This window comes from Triturus cristatus, chromosome 9 (genome assembly GCF_964204655.1).
Source record: "Triturus cristatus chromosome 9, aTriCri1.1, whole genome shotgun sequence".
Classification (NCBI taxonomy): domain Eukaryota; kingdom Metazoa; phylum Chordata; class Amphibia; order Caudata; family Salamandridae; genus Triturus; species Triturus cristatus.
The window spans coordinates 136,763,541-136,788,240 of NC_140592.1; the positions used below are offsets into that span (position 1 = coordinate 136,763,541).

General features: G+C 40.4%; 1 protein-coding gene across 1 annotated transcript in view; it reads right to left on the reverse strand.

Moving 5' to 3' along the window:
- Window positions 1-15,472: 15,472 nt before the first annotated feature.
- Window positions 15,473-24,700, reverse strand: part of RFT1 (RFT1 glycolipid translocator homolog) — an 83,197-nt gene continuing 73,969 nt past the window's right edge. The window contains exons 12-13 of the mRNA XM_085624543.1: window positions 18,597-18,846; window positions 15,473-17,289 (exon numbers count right to left, since the gene is read on the reverse strand). Coding sequence (XP_085480669.1) covers window positions 17,122-17,289; window positions 18,597-18,846 — 418 coding nt within the window. The 3' untranslated portion in view covers window positions 15,473-17,121. The remainder of the gene's footprint in view (window positions 17,290-18,596; window positions 18,847-24,700) is intronic.

Here is a 24,700-nt window from a genome sequence, read left to right on the forward strand (position 1 = left end):
AAAGTCAGATGGGATTAAATCCTTGCCTAGATGGAGATTGAAGAGACCATGCATAGAGTAGGAGGAATATAGAAGGGTGCCATTTTTAGTATAGAGTGCCATTTAAATCTTAATACTGAAAGTGCAAGTATAGCAGTTGTTTGGGAGTGCTTCAAAACTGTATGATGAGTCAATATTTAATGAGAAGCCTCAAAGCAGGTCAGCATAAATGAGTAATAGATCATTTACTCATGAGATTAAGAGATGCAAAGACATTTAACGAAAATATTATGAAGTGAAATACAAATGTTTTATGAGAAGGAAAAGGAGACCCAGGCCATCGGGAATCAACAAGATAATATGAAGTGGAAAATAAAGGGAGAACACTACTTGCTTGGCAGGCTAAATATAAGCAAGTCCCATATCAGATAAACAGCATAAAAAACTTGAAGTGCGATCATCAGGTCCAGATACATAAAAATAATGGGACATTCTTTATCAATGCTTTTCTGGTCTACTTAACTACTTACCCAAAATCTTAACCTGACTTCTGAACAACTGCATCTTTTTTCCAAGGATTGCCAGTATCACGTATTAGCCCAGATCAAGTATCACCTCCTATTATCATCAATTAAAAGAATCCTGACGGATCAAGCCATCAAGGAGCTCCCTGTAGCTAAAGTGTCAAGGAAAATGGATTTGACAATGAAGTCTAGAAAACAGTCAACTTTGTCATAGTACCTCATCTGCACAGATGTTTTAAGCACATCTGCAGGCACGACCAATGCCCAGAAACTTATAAGGAAAAACATCTCATTTTAAAACCTCAAATGTAAGTGATGCAGTGTGGCTCATACAGATCCATCACGTCTTAATGCAGATTATGAAAATATTGTCAAACACAGTGTCAAATTCTTGGTGGGCCTCGATCAAACCAGGTATTTTTTGTTTTTGAGGTGGAAACGTACCACTCAGGCACATCTTTTTGGAGGAAGAGGTATCCTATCTTGTAGAAGATGACAAGGAATGACTAATCTTACATTTTTGATCTCATTGTACCGTAGCTTGAATCCGGTATAAAGGGAAGGACCTTCTCATTATGCCAGGTTCGAACTACGGTCACAGAAGGATGTGGTTGTGCCGTCCATTAAGGAATTCGAGGTCTCACTGAACCCGATTCCTTATACTCAACCTTAAGATAAAAGAATCTACCAAGGTATTTCGAACTCTCCAAAAGGGGTTCTCAACATTTTAGATGTCTGGAGAATCACCACTAAGAAATGGAAAGGGAAAAAGGCCCCAAAGAGTGGATAAGGCAGATTAAGGGCACTGCCAATTGAGAAATGTTCTAGTACATTAGGACAGGTATATCGATCAAAATGAATGAAATATAGGACACATCTCTCACTGAGATCGCGTAATGGTGAAAGCTACCCCCTTATGGTGCCCACCACATGGCTCTGGAGGGTGATCGAGAGTGTAAATCGAAGGACCGCTGATAAATGAGCCTTCAAGTGATCCACATTATGTTCTGCACACCAGGCGTCAAACCTTTTCCAACTTCCAGAGTAGATGAGGGGACAACGAGCAGAGACGGTCACACCAAATAACTCAACTGGACAGAGCTCAGGTAAACCTACTCACTCTCCTGGCATGAGGATAGAGTCTCTGGAAGTTGGGATACAGAACCTGCACCTGCAGCTGGGAGTGGAAATCCTCCCTGGAAGAAAGACAGAGAAAGAGGGACACAGAAAAACATTCAGAAAGTTCAAGCATCTTACCCCTCTCTGCCAGTTCCAGACTATGAAAAGTACTTAGGTCAGGTCTTGGCGAATCTTTAGCAGAACCAAGTAATCCAGGGTATGGGACAATACATGTAATGAGCGGGAAGTTCCACGTCAATCGAATGACGTACCGCAAAACCCCCTTTATGGGATACTGGAGGGCACAGAACTGTGAACAATTGGTGATGCCATGAGTGGGAAAGTGGCAAAGAGGTTCACCTGAGGACTACCCCACAGGTTAAAGATGTTTTGTACCACCTTCAAATGGAGCCGCCACTCATGATTGGCAGGGTGACACCAACTCAGTCGATGGTCCTGATCTTAAGAGAGGAGGCCATGATAGATAGCTACCAAACAGAGACCTTGCTGTATCAGCACACAAGTCCAGAGCATGAGCACTTTAACAAAACGTGAGACCTCACTACCCCGTTTGTTGATGTACAAGATCAAGGTCATATTTTCCATCAAGAGCTGGAGAAATGACCGCAAAGTGAAGGGAGGAAGGCCCTGAGGGCCAGTCAAATTGCCCTTAGTTCGAGCAAGTTGATGTGAATTACCTGCTCCTCTAGAGACCAGAGACCTCTGATCTCTAATTCGTCTAGATGAGCACTAAGGGTGAATGCATCTGTCACCTTGTGGCCACTGATTGCAGAAAGTAGGACGTCCCTTGGACCACCAAGTCAGATCCACTGCAGTGTCCAGGGAGATCACAATGGTGTCTGCCAAACCTCTTGCATACTGGAACTACTGCCTGCATAGGTAGCAGTAGATAACTCAAGTGCCAGTGTGATTGTGTAAACCAGAGGATGCTGGAAGCCAGCAAACCCCGCAGGGTGACAGCCATCAGGACTGGAATCCAAGTTCCTCCCAAAACATCAGGATCATAACCTAAACGTTTCAAATCGCCTGGGGAGGAGGGGAAAGCTTGAGGTGCAGTACTGGGTACTGCCCCTATAAGCAGGAGGAGCTGAGAGGAGAGGATTCTAGGTGAGACTTGGGCACCTTGATGATAAAAAGTAATGCAAAGAGCAGGGTTGCTGCTACCTGAAGGTGATGCTAAACTCTGGTGAGCTGCCTTTGAGCAGCCACCCATCCAGTGACGGAACCTGACCTACTAAAAATGGATCGCAACCACTATTCTCACCCTGGTGGAGACCCAGGATGCAGATGGCCAATGTAAGTCCAAACGCAAACAGGAGGACTGCAAACTGGCAGTGAGTAGACTCCAACATGAAACTCACATACCTCTTGTGCGACAGCAGGATCGGGATGTGGAAATAAACACCTTTCACAACGTCAGGAACCTTCCAGTCTTCCAGTTCCAGCACCAGAACAACCTGAGCCAGGGATAGCATTTTGAACTTTTCCCTGAAGAGGGAAAAGTTATAGATCCCGAGATTCATAATAGGATGGAGACCGCTGTGGTTTTTTAGGGACTAAGAAGTACAGAGGATAGCACCTCTGCCCAATTTCCTGCTCTGGAACCAAATCTGCTGCACCTTTCTGCAGCATGGCTGGTACCTTCTGCTATGGCATTCAAAGATGGTCTTCTAACGAGGGGTGGGGAGAGGGAATCTGGGAAGGATTCTGTTGGGAGGGTGGGCCTACCCCGGACACATGAGTGTTCAGTCTGCTGACAGAGTTCCTTGTGGCCTGGGAGTCGACATGTGAAATCCTTGCATCAAGCTGCATGGGTCAGCGTTGAGGAGCAATTGACGAGGAGCTGCGCAAGGTCCCGTGTCGAGATGCATTGTGTAGCAGCAGAGATGGTGAACATCGATGAGGATATGCAATGAGAGATCCTGCACCGGCATCAAAGAAACTGTTGGAGCTTGCGAGGACTTGCTCTGAGATTGGTTGGCATCTGCAGTGGGCTGTGTTACGCTACGTGGAGATACATTGACATTGAAGAAGCCTGTTATATCCTGTGGCTTGGACAGGAGACAGCCGACTGATCCTTGGAGATTCCTGGTCTTTTGGGTTCACAAAGCCAGGTCTTGGGCAGGACTGCAGTCTTGGTCAGCAGAGCAGAGTTTGGGCAGCAGGGCAGACTTCACAGCTGGGCAGTCCTTCTTCCTGGTAGTGTTCACAGGTCCAGAAGTGATCTGAAGAGTTGGATCTGAGGGTCCATTATTTATACCTGCCTACAGGAAACTTGGACAGTGGAGTCGATACATATAAATGGCTATAAAACCATACATACGCCAGCAATAACTTCACACTATGGTAGAGCTAAAGGGGGCCTATGTACCTATGTTTCGAATTTGCTGAACCTAGGTAATATCTATACGGTAGCGGAGGACTTATATTATCACATTATTAGTCTATCTCTGGAAAAAAACTTGTATAGTAATACTAGTGAACTTTTACAATAACGCGCCTCATGACCAAATAGAAAGGATTATTAAAACTATATCTGGCCATATTTATAAGATACAGGAATCCGTAAGTAGGGACCTATTGATAGTTTGGGGTGGGGATTTTAATTCTGGGCTGTGTCAACACTCAGAATCTGGGAATTGTGGCATGGTCTACGATATGGAAACAACATTTCCCCACTTCCCTCACTCAAAGTATGGGGAGAGTCTAAATGATATAGCGTCTTATTTCGATTTGGGCTTTGCGAATACCCTGTGCTCTCCTCCTGTCGCGTTTGGTCCAACTTTCAATGGTCGCGGAATCTTTTCCACAATTGATTTTATTATGGTTACTAATAGGCACTGTTCGAGAATCTCTAGTTTTTACATACATAAGATTGCTATAAGCGACCACTTCCCCCAGAGTGTAGGTATTTTACTGTCTAGAAATGAAGGTATGAGATCTAAAAGCCCTAATCCCATATTAGGGGATATTTGTCTCTCAAGGCAAAATGGCTTTGCCTTAAAGTGGGATAAAATAGATCCAAACGAGGTAATGAATAAGGTTCTTACGAAATGTAACGATAAGATATTGGTCTGCCTGGATGAGAACTCCCCAAGCAATGAAATCATTAATGGTTTTACTGTCATCACAAATCAAATTAAGGAGGAGCTCACTGCTAAAATTAATAGGAAGAATGGTATTGAGAAGAAACAAGGTTGGTTTGATTCTAATTGCACAAGGGCTCATAGGAATCTTAAAAATGTCCTACATATGGAAAATAAAAATAAGGTTAGGATTAGAGAGGCTCGCAAAGAGTATAATTGTGCCCTTAAAGAAAGAAGAAAGACCCTAAAACTGGAAGCATGGTCGGCTTTACGTGAAGCCCCTCAAAGCAGAGACACTAGCGCCTTCTGGAAGGCCGTTAATGCCCCTTTTTTGATTTCAAAAGATACAGCTACAATAGAGGTGGCAATAACTGAGCAGGCGTGGATTGAGCATTTCTCTGCTCTGTATAATGATCCTAACGTAGGACCTCAGACCATTCTCGATCAGGAGAGAGATCAAGTAAACATAGATGGCCATGGTTTACAATTGCATTTTGAACTTAATGAGGTAAACCTTGCCAATGATAAAAGCCTGGGGGGAAAAGCCGCTGGCCCAGATGGTGTCCCGGTTGATATTTTTAAATTTAGTTTGGAATTTATGGGCCCCATTGCTGACACAAGTTGTTAATGCCTGTGGCTCCGCAGGTTTCCCTCTCACATGGTATGAATCCATCTTGGTACCCATTTTTAAAAAAGGCGACAGGTCTGACCCGGCCTGTTATCGGCCAATATCCTTGCTGGATTCTACTGTAAAAATCGTGGGTCGAGTGATCCTGAATAGACTTCGGGGATTGGGCGGAGGAACAGGCTGTAATAAGTGATTTGCAATATGGTTTCCGCAAAAAGCTAGGCACAGTGGAGCAGGGCCTCAATCTTAACATCCTAATGAATAAGTATATTAAAGCCAAAAAAGGTCCCCTATACATGGCATTCGTTGACTTATCGTCAGCGTTTGACTGTGTAATTCATAATAAACTATGACTCATACTCGAGGAGATGGGTGTGGAAGCGGTTTTGATTTCTTATCTTAGGCAGCTATATCAAGGGGCTAAGGCGCAGGTTCGCTTCGGGGTAAGGGGGGAATGCACTAGACACTTTAAAGTGAGGCGTGGCGTGAGACAAGGCTGTGTCCTTGCACCATTTCTTTTTACATTATATATAAATAGTTTGAAAAAGGTTTTAATACAGGAATGCAGGGACCTACCAGTAGTTGTCAAACGATCTATCCCTGCCTTATTATATGCAGACGACGCGGTCTTGATGGCATGCACCTCACAGGGATTACAAAGGGTTGTAAATAGTTTCGCAAATTTTATGTCTGAGAGGGGCTTAACCATTAATTCATCTAAAACACTCATAATGAATTGCGGGACAAGATGTATAAATCCACGGACTATTTTTATTGATAAAAAACGGATTGAAAGCACGAAAACTTTTTCCTACCTTGGTATTTTATTTGAACGCACGGGATCCTGGGTGGAGGCAATCAAAACAAGAAGACTATTGTTTACAAGAACCCTGACTGCCCTATCTAACTTTAGCAGGAAAATGGGCAGACGCCCGACGGTGGAACTATTAAATATATATAAAGCAAAATGTGTCTCCGTAGCCACATATGGAGCGGGTGTATGGGGGTACATGGATGTTAACCCCATCCAGGTAGTTGAAAATATTTTTTAAAGATTTTTATTGATGGTCCCAAATAGCACTTCCACTTTTATTTGCCACACAGAACTAGGGTTGACATACTTGGAAGACATTATAAAGATTCAACCGGTTCTGTTGTGGCATAGGGTCTGGACAACAGAGGAGATGAAGCTTAATCGCCTGATCATCACAGACTGTTTGGGTTTAGATGGAGTGAAACAAGTTAGATGGTTGCTTTATGTTAAAACATTTTTATACAACTTGGGTCACCAAGAATTTTATGATGAACCTTTTACCATGTCCAGGATAACAAGGAAGGACCTCAAGAAAGAGTGCTTAAGTTTTTTGAACGAACAGAGGTTATGTATAGCATTGAATAAAAAAACGGTCCAGGCGCATAACCTCATTTTAACATCCTTTAAATTGCAACCATACCTAGACTTGATAGTATGTGATTATGACAAATTTCTTTTAATGCGATTTCGCTTAGGTACTTTACATAGATTAATAAGCTTTCCTAATGCCAATGATTGGTCATAAGAATTGTGTAACTGTCACAATGCTATTTGATGAAGTATGATGTATTGTGTGGTTTTACCTGCAACGGAAACTCTAATAAACAGATTTCTAAATAAAAAATAAGAATTGTGTAACTGTCCATCTGATGACATCTCAGGACAATCAACCATTCATGTGGTACTTTTTTGTAAATTTTATTCAGTGCAGAGGAATTTGTGGATCATCCCTTTGTTAAAATCACTTGGTTTGAGGAAATGCCGCCCAGCCTTTATGGTTTTACAACAACTAGAGACAGCCTTCGTGATAGCCTCTGTAACAACCTTCCTAAAAATTTTTTTTAAGTGTAGGAAATCGATCCAGATGTAAGAAGAAATGAAGCAACGTCTTTTTAATTGGCTAATTGTTTTAATCATTAATGTAAATATATGAATTTAATAATTGGGATTTGTATTTTTAGAGATGTGATATCTTGTACTTTTTGCTATAATTTTGCACATGTATGCACTAGCACTTTCCCCCCAAACATGAACGCAATGCTCCTTGGATAAATTTATAATGTTCCATTGTGCCTAGTGAAAATACGGGGTACATTGACCTCCTTATTTTAATTTTTTTATGATGTACTCCATAAATTCTTTTTATGTATTCACATGAATCAGTGATGTATATGTTTATGTAGAAATATTCTGTGTGTATTCTTTTATGGTGAGATTTTTCTCACACCGAATAAAGATGATTTGATTTGATTTGATTTATACCCGATACCCTCTTTGAAGTGGGAAAAGATTCTAGAGTCCTCCCCCTACAGCGGTGCCTGGGATTTCTTGACCCTGTCCTGGCCCCAGTTTGTCTATGGCACAAAAGACTAGTGTGATCTCCTTTGTGAATGTTCTGAGGCAGAGTCTTTGTCATGTGCAAGTGTGGTAGGTGACAGCTCCACACCCCTATCAAGTCAGAGATGGCCCATCCTGCCAACACCTATTCCCCCTTTGTCTCACTGTCTGAGAGAAATACACAAAGACCAACTACACCTAGTCATGTGACCCAGGTTACAGGCTGCAGACACCAAATGGTTGGGACAAGAAAATGGCAACTTTCTAAAAGTGGCATTTTCAGAATTGTGACTTGAATCCTACTTTACCATTAAAGATGGGTTTAAATTATAATTCATTAGAGACCAAACTCAACTTTTCCACCTGTGCCCAATTGAAAGTTATCACTTATTAAATCTAATAAGGTAACCTAATGTTATTTCCTGGGAGAGGCAGGCTTTGCAGTAGTGAAAAACAAATGTAAGAGTTTTTCACCACCAGGACATGTCAAAGTTAAAAGTACTTGTCCAACTTTTTATATACACTATTTATGGCCTACCCTAGGGTGACGTTAATGTATTAAAAGGGAAGGTTTGGACCTGGCAAAGTTTATTTTGCAAAGTCAAAATGGCAGTTTACAACTGCAAACACACAAGCTGCAGTAGTAGGCCTGAGCTATATTTAAAGGGCTACTTAAGTGGTTGGCACAATGCCTGCTGCAGGCCCACTATTAGCATTTATTTACAGGCCCTGGGTACATGTAGTACCATTTCACTAGGGATTTAGAAGTAAATTAAATGTGGCAAGCCGATTTTGTCATGTTTAAAGGAGAGCGCACAAGCATTTTAGCAGTGGTTTGCAGTGGTAAAGAACAGATTCAGTAAAAAAAGAAGGAATAAGGGAAAAGATTTGGGGGTCACCCTAAAGCTGACAGGTCTAACACAAACATTATCTGCAAATAAGTACAGTGATATAAAAAGCAAAAGAAGCATATGAATTCTAGTGATTCATGCCACAGAGTGCTTTGCATTCACAAAGTCTCTCGGCATGAAACACCACTGGACAGTGACATATTTTAAAGACATGTCAAATATGTTCCTACTGCAGTATTCAACAAAACAGTGCAAGCATATCCAATGCTAAAGATGGCAAGACTGCTCACTTAACTTTACATCCCATATGGAAGATGTGACTTTTACCAGGCTTTTGGTGGTGCCATAGCTTTTGTTATTGCCAAAACAACTTGCAGAAAGAGTTTTCTACGACCTTAACGCAGTTGAGCATTTTCATTAAAACACACATCAGATCAGAATGTGAGCAATATTTCTTCACATTGCAGAGGACAGAAACATATGAGGAATATGACCCAAGCTCGACTAAATAAATTGGCTATGCAGTCAATGGAAAAGATCTTTTAAAAGATACCAGAATTTAACAAATGAACAATTGAAAAGTTTGTTTAAAGGTCAGCGTGCAAACTTTCTACATTACCAAAAACATAGATAACTTTAATAGTGAGATGATTGCTCCAGGCACATATTTTAATGTTTTGGTATGTAACATTTATAAATACTTCAGGAACCATGTACAAAAATTTAAATCCACCTAGAGTATCCTGTATGTTTCAGTCTCCCACATTGCCTAGGAGGAATTCTTCGCCAATTCCTTACAAAATTACTTAGGCTCCCTAATGAATGCACAGCTCTCTTCAGGACCCGCTAAAGCATCTCAGTTTGCAATCTATAGGAGCATCAGAAGGTCTGGTTGTGGGTTAATTGTATGATTCATACACTACTGGATCTTGAACTATCTCAATTTATAAATATTATTTTCCACAATGGAATGATAGACTTCATATTGATTGGAAAGAACTTTACATCCACTCAGAATGAATGGCAGCTCAGAATCTTTCTCTGAGAGAATCAGATATCATTTGAACTTCCTCAAACCGGAATGATCACCAGCAAACTTACACACTCCAACATATCCAGATGACCTGATAGTCAGGTAATCAATCGTATGCACTTGTTTAGCAGCACCTGATTCCAATTACCTTCATAACTAATATGGAAGTATTAAAAGTGCACTTCTGTTTTCACGCATCTTCTGCAAGATGGCTCATATTGAACTTTTAATAAATAATCATTAAAAAAAATAATGTATTTTTGTCATTATATGTAGATGTATTTAGTTTTTGGACTTGCTGTGTACTACTTGGAAGTCAGATATAGAATATGTAAAACCACTCAACTATAAGAGGGTGCACTTTCCTTTCACATAACTGTGTATTTAAGTTTATAGTTTATATTTCTTTAAATGTTTTCTAGAACACTGATGAGACAAAGAGTTTATGAGAGCTATACAATGCATTTCACCTTTACTTTTTTAACTATTAAACTTCCCCTTCACAGAAATAACGTTTTTGACTTTCTCAAAAAGAAATAATAGGAATGTATATTTTAATAACTACAGCTATTTACTTACTTTAGTTTTATATACATATATATCTTAAGATTTTTTTAAAAAACTCCACGCCCTAAGGGATTCAGAGTGAGGTATAAACAAATTGCCTTTTGTAAACCTGCCCTGCTCAAAATGTTGTCTTTCTAAAAATCAAATATTTGGTTCAAGTGGATACTTCTTTTATTTGTTATCATTTATTCTGTCATAATGATTTCTTCGCCTTCCTGGGCACCCATCTTTGACCAGATAATGCACAAAGGAAAGAGTCTGACATGACATTTTTTAGTTTTGCATTTGAGTTTCTATGTACCTCTGTGGAAGCTTATCTGCCTAGGTTGTTTTTTATACTACATGCAATGTGGCTGTGTGGGCGCTTGGCTTTGGAAATGTAAAAATGAATCAGTGATGGGCATTACTGTTACTACTGCCTGGATTTGGAGGACAGTTTGAAAAAATCGAATTTAAGGACATCTTTAACTGAAATTTAATTAATGCAACAATGAATAAGTTTGCAAATCCATGCATACGGTTTTGGGCAATGTAGAAACTGACTGGATTTTCATGTCAATATCTGTAATCTGTGCAATAACTTTGTCATAAACCTTTAGGCACAACCTGAAAATCATGTCCATTCTTCACCTGGACTGGCACAATGAGCAGTTGTGACCTAATGTGTGCAATACTACTAACACATGGATAGCCCTGGTCTACTACTCATATTCCATGTCTGTCTGACATGTATGGGCAGTAAGGGAATGGAATTTGTTTTACAAATGCTTCACAAGTGAGGTCAAAAACTCAGTACCTTGGGAAGGTCAAGCTTGCTTGACAAACCAGGAATTCTCTCAACTATTTTATAGATGTTATTTTATTTGAGAAAGGTCTGTAAAAATTGTTGCTTTTGGTCACCTTATTAAAGTTGTGCTGGAAAATCCACCATTTAAATAAGCTGTTTAAGGAGAACGTCTTGGGACAGCAGTCTTCAGGTAAATTCAGGGAAGGATCTTATGGCCCAACCAACACCCAGGCCTTGTTCTTATGGCCCAAAACCCTCAAAGTTCAGCAGCCATCACTGTGGAAGAGCTAGGAATAAAACCAGAAGCCACTGGGAAAGCCAAAGAAACACCTACTCTTGATATGCTGCTAATTTAATAGCTAGACACAAAGTAGGTTCGTCAAGACCTAACCATAGCACAGAACAGCATGGCACTAAGGACTTTTTTTAGTTAGATATTATACGGAAATTGAATTTATTTTGATACTAAATGAATTACCTAAAAAGATAGCAGTAGAATTGATTGTAATAATGTAAATTAAAAAGGGTATTGCTCCCCCAAAAATAAGGTTATTAACTTTGGCAATTTACAGGCCAGGTCGATTCCAGGTAACTAGGCTGAGAAGTGCAGGGCCACCTATGTCGGTAAAGGTCTGATATTGTTCTATAATTATGGTTAGGTCTGTCAAGTGCCCTGCAAGACCGTCTGAGGAAACGGTGACCCCTTTCAGTAGCTACAGTGCCACCCTGTACAGAATATTCTATATGAAAATGTGACCGATGTCTCCTTTCCAGAATCGCGCTAGGCGGAAATAACACAAATAAGAAAAAACATTCTTTGGCCATCTATGCAACTCTTGAATTAAAATGCAGACTATATACACCTTTTAAAATGTCCCTTTAATATGTCTAAACAGGAACTAACTTCACAGCCAAAGATTTTGACCCCATCTTGGATTGAAAGTTCCAATATCTCCCAAAGAAGAGATCACCATCTTGAATTTGGATCTTTATATGGTAAAGCTCCGCCCATAACTAGTAATTTCATGACGTCCATGATTTAATAAAGAAGAAACCCAAGTGTGACATTCTGCACACCATGTTGTTTCTGAATACCCACCGCCACCGCCTCCAATTCGTGCCTCCACTACCCACAAGAGACACCTCCTGCACCCAGCAGAGGCACCGGATCAACTCAGAGGATCAGAAGGTCTTTTATTTAACATGGCACCCATGAACCAATGCCATTAGACCACAGAAAACCTTTTCCCCTTACAAAACAACATGCACATGGACTAGCTTTGATCTTTTACTTAATTCTATGCACTAACATAATATAACATCAGCAGTTTATTGCTTCATACTTTATGCATGTCTCTGCAGAGAAATTAACAGTGAAGACAAATGTGTAAATCAAATCATTTTTTATTGCCAGTGCTTTGGGTGCTGATTTCTGGTCCAAGGAAGACATGACTTGGCAGTTCGGGCTGGACTGTTCCCATGAGGCACAGGGTCAAGACTGATTTGCATATAGCTGTGCCTGAACTGGGGTGGCAAAGTGGACTAAAGAATGATGATGTATTCAACCCAGATCTGTGACTGGGGGTGAGTGTTTGAAAAGTTTCAGCACTCTGTCCATCATCTCCTTGTGTTTGCTTTGTTTGCCCTAAATTGGCAGGGTATGCCCAGACGTGGGTACCTAGCTGTGCCTGAACTGGGGTGGCAAAGTGGACTAAAGAATGATGATGTATTCAACCCAGATCTGTGACTGGGGGTGAGTGTTTGAAAAGTTTCAGCACTCTGTCCATCATCTCCTTGTGTTTGCTTTGTTCGCCCTAAATTGGCAGGGTATGCCCAGACGTGGGTACCTTGCTCCCTTTGCCACTGTATTCAAGCTAGCCTGGCTTAAGGGGCTGTTAGCCCGAAACCGGTCCCAGGATGCTTGTTTCCGGTCCAAGGAAGACATGGTTTGGCAGTTCGGGCTGAACTGTTCCCATGAGGCACAGGGTCAAGACTGATTTGCATATAGCTGTGCCTGAACTGGGGTGGCAAAGTGAGCTAAAGAATGATGATGGATTCAACCCAGATCTGTGACTGTGGGTGTTTGAAAAGTTTCGGCACTCCGTCCATCATCTCCTTGTGTTTGCTTGCTTGTTTCCGGTCCAAGGAACACATGGCTTGGCAGTTCTGACTGGACTGTTCCCATGAGGCACAGGGTCAAGGCTGATTTGCAAATAGCTGTGCCTGAACTGGGGTGGCAAAGTGAGCTAAAGAATGATGATGGATTCAACCCAGATCTGTGACTGGGGGTGAGTGTTTGAAAAGTTTCAGCGCTCAGTCCATCATCTCTTTGTGTTTGCAGTGTTTTTAAGTCACCTAGTTACCTTGATGCTTCGGCTCTTGCATGATTACAGTGGAAAAGGTTCGGTCACACTGCTGACAGCAAAAAGATTTCAGATGGACAACAGTGAAGCAAGGCTGTTTGATGGTAAGAATGTAAGAAATGTTTGTAGAAGGTTGAAATATAATGTAGACAAAGGGCTAGGGCAGAGGCAAGTGAGTAGCGTAACACCAAGTGAATGAATCCTGAGCCAATGAAAGAACGTGCTTTGATGAGCATACAAAGTTGAACATATTTATTATGAATGACAAGACTTTTCATCTTCTTTGCTTTTCTTATAGATTCCAATCAATTAACACTTAACCTGTAGTATCAAGGTTGGACAATGTCAATTGGGTACAACCTGTAAGGAAATGTCTCTCTCTGTATAACCCCCAAATTCTTTGATTGATGCTGCTTTTCATTTTACTCTCAAGTGCACTGGATCCAAAACATATATGCAATTGGCTAATAGCTGATTGGCATATTTAACTTACCTATAAGCTCCTACTATATGGTATCCAGCATACCCAGGACAGTAAGGTAAATGGCACTAGTGGGCAGCAGCAATTTTTGTGCCACCGATGCAGTGATACAGTGAGCACATGGCCCTAGGCCTGCCACTGCAGCCAAGCCAGGCAGCTTTTAAACTGTCAATCATACATGGCAAAATAACCCTTTTGCCAAGTCCAAGCCTTCCTTTTTAATAATTATTAGTCACCCGTAAGGTAGGCCATAGGAGCCCATAAGGCAGGGTGCAAGATATTTTAAAAAAAAGGGCATTTATTTTATGTTTTGCATGGTCTGACAGTGAAGACTTACCATTGTTGTTTTCACTGAAGTAGGGCTGGCATTCCGGTTACCTACCATGGGGTCACACGTTGACACTTTCAAATTGATAACTTCCATTTGGGACTTCCAAGGATAGTACTCCAAGGTATCAAATTAATAGTGGGATTTAATCCAAGTTGCTGAAAAGTTGGATTTAAGGTCACTATTAATATAAAAGTTGCTTTCAAATTCACCACTTCTTGCCTAAACTGTTCCAGGAGCCGTTTCTTACTAACTGAAACACTACAAAAATGGAGAGGCATTGTCACACAATTAATTGAGTCTAAAGATTTGGCTGATAGAATGGCGATTTTAGGCTTCTATGCCGAACATGGCACAATTATGTACAGAAGTGAAGGACATTGAATTGGAATTTTGTTGAGCCAATAGAGACTTTATAACCGATTTATAAATAACGAAACAAACTTTTTGGACAACATGTATAGAATATAAGCCCTGAAGAAGTGTGTGGTGTTTGAGCGACACCAGTTGGCTGCATGGTGGTATTTAATGAAGAAAATATGAATAGCAAAGGAATTCACTTTTACTACAAATTTGTTTCAAGGCGTCTGAAAGCTGAATTCTGGACTCAATTAATTAATTGTGAAACGTTGCCACTCCATATTTGTAATGTGTCAGTATTCATGATATTAGATGGCTGACCCACAGAGGTGGGCAACTTGCTGTTTGAACAAGGGGAACTTACTAGACAGTGCAGTTGAGTAGTCCTTATCTGTCACAAGGTTATTTCTGATTAACTGTTACCTCCAAGGAAAGACCTGTTGGTGGGAGGAGGTGTGACCTCCTCCTGACAGGATGCCAGAAGGCTGGGCACGAAGATGGCCAAGCTTCAAAGCATCATCCGCTTGTCATAGGCACAGGCAAATGAGTCACACCGTAGCCTGCCCTCTCCTTTGTCTAGGTAGACAGGCTGGTATGTCTTCCAGAGAGGGAAACCCTGTTGCAGAACCAGATTTCCAGGAGGAGTTGCTCATAATGCTGGAGACTCCTCCGGGGTGTGTTCATAGCTCTGACCCAGGGAAGAAAGATCCTGACATTTTGGATTTAAGCAAAGAGATGTACTTTGTGATTGTTTAGTGCCAAACCTACACAAAGTGATGCACAAGTGGGTAGGCATGCCCATGGGAATGTTATCCATATTGGTCAGACAGTCCTCCACACCCACAAACTCAAAACTGGCATAAAAGTGGCACCCCTAGATACCAGCCTCATAACACTACTGGATTCGAAAGAACAGAAGAAGGACTGTACCTGGTGAACTTGTAGACCTCAGGAAAAAAGGCGGCACCAAGGAATACTGTACCTGCTGAACCATTTTAATGGGGAAAAATGCATGGTAAATTCTGGTACGTACACAATTAGGTACAGGGAGCACCAAACTTTGTTTCCTCATTTCCAATAGGACAACTCTGAATTAGAGGTATTTACAGCACCTGATAAATACTGCATCATACAGCTAGAATGAGAAGGATGAGGTGAGGTACGTCACACACAGTAAATCAAGGCTTTTGTCTAGTTCTTAAAGCCATACAATTTGGCTGACCTGTTTTCTCAGATAACACTTTATGTCTTAGTTAGGTCCTTGCAATTTGTCTATTTGGTTCAGGCTCAGACTTGTACATTTAAAAAGCAGAACGGACATTTAAAAAGCAGAATGGACGGCACAGCATTTCACGTAGGCATCTGAGGCCTGGAGTGCTTGCCAGCTTCATCTTCAGACATTTGTGTATCGTCTGGAAATCAGAATATCTTAAAACCCTGTTTATTTAGTCTTTAAAAGGGTTCAGACTCTTATGATGTAGTTTTCTCAATTATGTTTATTACTAGTGACTCGTCACTGACAAGCCTTCTATGGTAGTAGATGTGTGCTTTATGAAAACATATGACATAAAAATAGGACCCCAGCAACAAATCATGAGGCAAACAGAAAACTGGATTCTCAAAGTCTGTGGTGCTCGGTGCTACGGTTTCAAGTATGAGGGAGTTCACAGACCAAGTCAGCTTTATTGTAATCTCCTCAAGACATTCCAGGCCACACCATTGGATGGTATTCAACAGGTTTTAGTTTGATATTCTTTAAGTAATCTCTATGAAATTAAAGAAGCAGCACTATTGGTTGAAAATGCGGGTTTGAAATTCCTGAAAAGTGTTCACGCTTCCCAGATGCTGAGGAAAAGCACTGGCATAAAAGAAAAACATCTCCAGATCTTACAGAAAGTACAATGTTCTTGTTCCCGTGGCCACCGCCTTCTGCTGCTAGTCTCTGCAGGACATTCTCTTCATTAATAGACCGCACTGGAACGATGAGGAATGAAATCTCTCTAGTTGTTGGCAGACATCTTAAAATTGCCACAAATCTCGTCGTCTGCCAGGCAACTGACACCTTCTGCTGTCTGATTGGCCACCATATGTTCCCCTAGATCCCAAAGCTTCCTTGGTTCTCCTTCTTCACTCTTACATTTGTTGTCTACTGTAAATTTGATCTCCACAGTTTATGTCAAATACAGGTAGTTGCTATGTGCATTTCGGGCGTAGTTGTGTGTCTTTTGGCTTTAACTTACTTTTGTTTTTATACTTGTGTGCTCTTGTCGATAGTTTAGCCTCCTCATCTTCCTGATGCTTTGCTCCCATAAGGACTGGACCTGTGTAGCCTGACATTACCTCCACAGAAAAGAGGTCTTGTAAAGAAGGATCATGAACAGGTTGCTCTCATGCGTGGAGTCTTGGAATGTGAGGTACAAAACGATTAATTCACTTGTTTAGGTAACTTCCTGTTGAGAAAGAAGTTTACATTTAAAATTCTGGTTTACAGCGCTGTGTTTATTAGGTATCCAGATGTTTGTATAGGTTCAACGTATGACGTCGAGGAGGCAGTCTGTATGCCAACACAGAACCTTATTTAAATTAAAATGACTGTTTACTGTTCTGGACATCTTGCGCTAGTTCACTCTGTATTTTTCTTTCTGTACTGGAATAAAAACTGAGTTCTTATGAAGTGAATCAGCTTGGTCTCCTTGAAGATGATTGCAATGAGACATGCTGTGCAGCACAATGCTCCCACAGCAATGTGTATTAACCGTGGCAGCCAGCCTTTTTCGCAGCAGAACAAAACCTTAAAGGCAAAACATAAACAAAGTTACACTTGTAATGCTGTAGGCATGGAAAATTATTCAATACTGATACTAAAGATGCACACATTGTAATGGAACCGCGCACACTATGTGAAACAATTTCAAACAGGGCTCTACAAACTGACAGTGCTTGCACTCACTGCATTTCCTGTACCCACTTAGGGGAATATATTGGATTGGATTGTAATCACATACCCCAAACAAGGCACAAAAACTCATTAGCAGATAGGCAGCAAGTTACACACTAGGGGTGCTTGGTTGGAGAAATGTTGAGTTGCATAGTTGCCTATGTGGAGAAGTACTGGTTTTGTGCATGACAATCAGACTGGTGCTCTTACTCTGACATTGCTCATTGCAGTTAAACAAGTAGCGGAGTGAAGAGGAGTGGAGGCAAGAAATGAATGAGCTTTATTTCAATTTGTTTTTATAGATGTTTTTAGTTGCAGGAGTATGGGTTATGGGTGTGGGAAGTACCTCTGGTGTGATCTGGTAGTTCCAATAGAGCATCATCTTGGAGTGGAATGAAGTAATGGGTGTTGCGAATCACAATACAGGCACACCAACACTTTGCGAGTCACAAGGAAAAGGTGGATGCCAATGGGAATCTCCCCAGTGAATTGCAAAGGTATGTACAGATGCTTTGTGACTATATCTGCAGCTGCAATACACAGAATTGTTAATGTCTGCCAAGAACAAGCGTTATTCATTTGCAAAGCATACGCTGAAAAGATATGAAAACTTACACTTGGATTTTGCAGGTGGCAGACAACTGAAGTGTCCCCCTCCAAGGACCACTGTGTGCACTTCCCAACATCACTGTATGCCTCGTGTTGTGAAAATGTGTCATCTGCGCTTGTGAGGGACAGAGATCTAAATGCTGGCATACTGTGATTTCGAATTGTAGGATAAATGTCTACTGTTCCATCCCCTACTGCTTCCATCTCAGCAGATCACAAGTCACAAGCTGATGCCTGTCCCATTAAAATGACTAATAACAAAGTGGGCAGATGGAGATTTTTTTGTCAACTGTCTTTCTGTTGCGTGGGCTTTGAATATCCCTTTCACCACAAAGAGAGATGCAAAAAATTGCTCTGTGAGCGGATCTCTTAGAGACATCAGTCCAGTGTTTAATTAAACAATATTCATCGGAACAGTACCTCAAAACACAGTTTCAGTCAAAATAATCACATACAAAAGTATATAGTACTCACTAAGGGGACAATCGGGATTACAAGTGCAGGTGATCATTCTAATAGGGCAATCCAATCATTTGAAACATGCGACTCACCTCTGAATAACTGGTGACAAGTCCACTGATGAAATAAACCAGTATGATGGAGGGGGATAGCATCAGGCCCATCAATGGCCTTTGTGTGCTAACTTTGTAGTAGTTGTGAATGTAGCGAACACTGTGGGCTGTTCGAAGTCCCATGTTGAAGCAGTTCGCCAGGATAAAGCCCATACTTCCGAGCCACCAGGTCAGAAAGTAGGAGAAACATAAGAAGGTAAATGACAGCACCAACATGACAAAGTTATACCTAAAGGAAAATAAAGGACAACAGTAAGCAATGCATTTCCTTTAGAACTTATGTCAAGTGATCAAAGGATTTATGTTTACTTTGAAAGAATGGTCTGGTCATAGGTTCCTCAAGAGCAACGTTTCCTTACAGTTTTGTGAACATCAAAAACAAGGAGAATCTTTATAGAGCCAAGCATACTATGCTCACTGGTAATATCCTACAGGGAATGCAACATGTTTTGTATTACAGCAGAATTACATATCGGTACATTTCATCCTTAAGTTAGTTTTGCATGTTAAATCGAACATGCTATGAAAATTGAACTTCTAATTATTCTCATGCTGGAGCCACTATACTCGTTCAGCTTAAAGTATTTGACGTGAGGCCAAGCATGAATGCTGATTACGGCTATTTAGTACAGTAAAAACAATCAGGTATTCCTATTGTTTTATTGTTAATGCCCCCTGTACCTGTGTATCACAATGTGCACTGATATATTTTATAATCAAATGTGGATGCTGTTTTTTTTTCTATCAATCTAAAGTGTCCATTAGCCTCAATATGGATGCTAAGTGTTTTGACACGAATAGGCCTAGAACCCATATTATTCAAAGTAATACATTGCATATACCTTGTATCTCATAGTAAAGCGTACACTTGCTTTTAATGTTGTCAAGCAGAAGAGTAATTTTGGGAAATTATTATTTCAGCAGTATGTTCATTTGCTTGTATCTTATTTCAATGTTTTCTTGCATTTTCTCCATGAGAAGATCCTGTGACCTCATTAGATAAGTTTCGATGAAGTAAAAATTCAAAGCACATGTTTATGCTCTAAAGAGTTGTATTGAGCGGACCTGCATAAAAAGAGTCCCACATGGCATGTTTATAAGCCTTACATCTTCCAATTGACATTTTTAGACGAGAGCTCTTGTGGTGACAATCGTCTCCTGAATATTCTCTCTGTGTTGCTTTCAAATTTTGCATCAAACACTTGTTAGACCGCTGGGCTTCCTGGTGTGTTGTGTTTTATTAAAACAGTATGCATGTATATAAACAGATTTGCCACTGAGCCAATATCATGTGTTTCAAGTGCGATTATAATGTGAAAGCTTGGCCACATATGTTTTTTATGACCATTCTCAGATTGCGGGTTTCTCCACAAAGGGAAAAAAAGCTACTTTTAAGGTGATTACAGTACCCGTAAAAGAGTACATTCAAAATGCATTCTTGCTGTGAACCCCTTTCTCCAGTGGTGGTATTGGAAACAACGTCAGAGCTCCAGAAACGAACTAGTGGGTAACAGAACCGAACCTTGTATGACTTTTGTTTGTAGTTTGACCTTCCCTTGAGTGCCCCTTGGTTGGGGGGAAAAACATTTTCCATGTTACACTTGTATAGTGACAGAAATCAAGGAAAATTCTGCAAACAAGAAAGTATCCAAAATGTGAGATTGACCTTGAGGAAGCTTGGAAAAATGAGTAAAGTTTCCATGTACTTGCCCTGTAAATTCTTGAGATGAAAATAAAGGACTGTTAACTCAATCACAACAGATTTGCATGCTTTGGATTCTAGATCTCACATTGCAGCTTTTTCTTATCTGCAGTGTCTGGGAAATGAAACTATTGTTATCGCTCTCTTAAATGACATCTTAAATTCCCTGAGATTATGATCTAAATACTGAAATCTTTACTGTATTTTGCTATCACACTATTTAATGGATCTTCTTGAAGTTTTTCTGACCTATTTTTAGAACTGTTTTTTTTCTGACATTTTAATCATGTATACGTCAATCTGGATTGTGTATTTTATAATGTGACTTTTATGGCTTGGTCGAGCCAAATAAAGAATTTTGACTGATTGAGTCCCCCTAAACAAGTAACATCTGATGAAGCAGTGGGGAATTCTTGAGAGTAAGAGATGAAAGGACTGACCGTATTATATGGAATGTTCTGAAGAAATTAATTGTTTTGAAATCTCTGCATTCTGAAGAATGAGTTTACTCTTTCCGTGGCTTTTAAGAAACCAACAACGCTTTGCTTATGTTTCACAAATCAAGCTCGGAAGAGATTATGACCCACTGAGGAACGCAGACCCTTACTAGCAAATGAAGATAGCAAAAAACAGTTGTTCAAAGTAAGGGTTTTCCAATTAAATGGTCCTTTACTGAGAACACCTACAGGCCCCGATTATGGAAAGTTAAGCCTGGCAGTAGTACAAATGAGTGTTTGAAAAGGTGAAAAAGATGGACTGTTGAAATGTTAATTAGCATTTCAATAGGGTAGTGCTCTACGGTGCACCTTGGGGCACTAACCCAGCGAAATGATAACCAACATGCTCTTCCCAATAGATTATGCATGTTTTTGAGGTCTGACTGGGCTGTGAATATGGTAAGTAACAACAATTCTGTCTTGGTTGGCTTGAGCTTCAAGTAAGGCTAGACATTCAGGCCTGGATGTTTTGAAACCAGTGATTAAGGGAACAGATGATGAAGCACAGGAAACTTTAAAGTAGAGTTGTGTATCATCAGCATATTGGTGAATCTTAATTCTGCGATCTGTGAATAGAGCACCAAGTGGCTCCATGTATAGGCTGAAGGTGACAAGAGACAATATGGAGCCCTCGGAGACCCCACAAGTGAACGGGATCTTTTGAATCCTTGAAGTACCCATTTGAACAAATTGGGGTCACTTGAACAGGTAGGAAGCGAACCAGTGACGGGCACTACCAGTGAATCCTATTTAAGGTTCTAGGGTGTGTTAAAAGGTTTACAGAATGACATACATTTAGTTAATATTAATTTCACAGTACACCGCTTGATTCGCTTGCATTACAAAGAATGAAACCTTATGAGAATATGATGAGCTCATCAGTTCTGGTTTGTAAGAGTATTTACGTAAGGTAGAAAAGTGCTTGCTTCACCAATAAAAAAAAAAAAAAGGGCAGGCATGTATTTCTGATTTTTTAAATCAAACTTTCATGTCTTGTCAAGGCTTTGGGATTTGTAAATGAGGGATTGCCTAAAACTATGTATTTAGCAACAGAAAATAAAAATGTTAATTGCTTCTTTTTAGTGTGATTTCTTCAGGAACTGAATGTATCAGCAGTTTTGCACAGGAATTCTGTAACTGGTTTCTGCATATTAATGGGCTGTGCATGCTAGCCCACACTGCTGCTAAAAACGCCCTAGTTTTCTTAATCCAGCAACCTCAGCATGAGCAGTAATGTTAGCAGCGTGTGGATACTGTTGAGGTGTAAAACCTAAATAAAATCAATAAAATCACAATGTTTATAAAAAACTAATATCACAAAGTATTGTGTATGGAAAGTTAGTGTTGCACAAAAACATTATAATGTAATTTTTCATATAAATAAAGATGGAAATATTCTAGTACCAACTTTCACATAAAATATAAATGTGGGTGAATACCATTATATTGATACAAGTATATAGATGAATGTAAACGGAAAAGTAAAAAAAAGAAAAAAGAAAACCCTAGAGTGAGGAACCAGCCACATATCAGCTGTACATTGTAAGGTACATTTCCTTTTGTATATCAGACTTAAATAATTTTTTGGGTGAGCTGACATCCACATTCCAAGTTTCTGCTCACATGGGGTGAGAGATAGGATGGGCAAGGGTCTTCAGTAGGTTTTTAAGCGTTGGCTAGATGTGGGAGTTCTAATGAGGCTAAGGCATGAAGTGGGTGGCTCGCATGACGTGTAATATGAATAGACAGTCCTCCCAGATCCTCCTATATGAATAATTTTTCAGGAGCAGCACCTTTCTCAAAGCCTCTAATGCAATGAAAAAATGTCAAGAAACATGTGTGTTGCCTGGGTTATCAGTTGTCTGGCCAGGCAAGGGAAAAAGATCAAATATAGATTGGCTCCCATTTCAGAAGTGGTGTTTTGAGCTAACAGAAACCACACATTTGATTTCATTTTTAGGTTTCTTGTGACAGTGCATGCTCTCTTCCTTGGGAGAGATATTGTTTACTAAGGAGCTTGGAGCTCCTCCCATTGCTTACCATTCATGGACTTCACTGACTCTTTCATTAGAAGAATCTTAATTATTTCGCCAGGAGTATGCACCAAGTAATGATTGCTTCTTCTTAATTAGGGTGCTTCCACTGCTGGCGCTGGGATTAAGGTACTATTTTTCTTTTTTATTATCTTCCCCTATCTTTCTTTGACTTCCCTCCCATCTGTCACCCTTCTTGTCCATGTTGCCTCTTCCCTATCTCCACCCACGCTTCCATGTCTGTGTTGCCTCCCTTACCAGCCATAAGAAAAAAAAGCGATTTGATGCGGCAAGCGCTGGCAGTGCCACATCGTTTTTTTTAGATTTAGCCACGCTGCTCTACAACATAGCTCAAATACACTGGACATACAGCAGACATTTAACAAAACGTTTGGGGTGGAAGTTCCAAATCTTTAGGAGCGAACGGAATCTGGCAACATCAAAATGGGAGGCACCAGGGCCTTGTGGGAGCAAAGTGCCAGGTGCAAGTCTCGAGTAGGTCTTAGTCCAATGCAAAGTATTGCTAAGCGATATCCACAATTAAAAGACCACAGGCTTATGCAAGTATTTCCCAAGCTGAGCAAGGTGATTACATTGTATTTGACAGTGCCTAGCCGCAAACCGAATCCCCTGGTTCCGTATTTGGGTGCATGGTAACAGGCCAGTTCACGTGTGCGCACAACATACAGTAACATCCTGGTCCCACATTACCACCCCTAGAAACCTGGTTTCATGATACGGTGGTAAAAAGTTGTTTTAAAGGTGAAAAGGTAAGAAGTGTGTTTTGGTGATTCGGCCCATTATTAGCACCAGAAAACTCTTTGTCTAAGTCTCCTACATTACTGTATAAGCTTCTTATCCTGGCTTTCGGTGCTCTGAAGCTAAATTGAGGGCATATTGAGTCCTTCAAACAGCCTCTTTCGCTCGGTGCTGAAAAGGAGGAAGTAGCATCTTGCTGAAACTACCAAGTTTGCAATGTTGTTACTTGCTATGTTTCACTTAATTACTGGGAGGTGAAGCTCCCTAGAATATCTGCAGTCATGAAAGTAACTATTGCATTGGGAATTTTTTATACATTTGGAGGAGGGGAAGTGAAAGGCAAAGGGCAATGCTAAATGTATATTATGCTATCACTCTGGCTGCACATACAATGTAAGTGGGGAGAATATGAAACTCCAAACCTTGGTAGATTGTGAAGAGGGGACTATAGTCCCTAAAAAATGTGCACATTTTTATACACAATGTTTAACCGCACAAGAAGCAATATAGGGTAAACTGGAGAACCTGTCAACAATAAGAAGACTTTTTAGATATATTTGTTACCAATGTTTGTATTTGAAGCTATTATTTTCAATTTCATACCAGATAATTAATCATTTTTATAGACGTGCAGTATGTTTCTTTTGTATTCTATATTACCTATAGGAAATTTTAATTAAAAGGCATAAACAGCAAATTTCTACCATGACATTCTAGTTCAGTGGTTGTCCTGCTTGCTTTAATGCATGTGATTATATTTGAGTACAAGAGCCTCCTTGAATTGACACACACCTATTGATCTATCTCCAACACACTCATCCCCTTGACCACCTGCTACCATTAGGGTTTGCCAAAGTGAATAGAATATATTTTTTTTAAAAAATCATATAATGGCGATTGTATTGTACAATAAACTGTTCGTCTCATCATCAACAGCAGTACAGGTTTAATTTAGAGGCTGATGGAAAAGCTAAATTTGCCAATTTCTTGAGAAAATTGCTAAACCCGGACAAGAATCCACTGGCTCTACTTCCTCTGCCACAGGGACTCTATGTACAGGAAATTCAGCCAATTGATTGTCCCCCATATGTA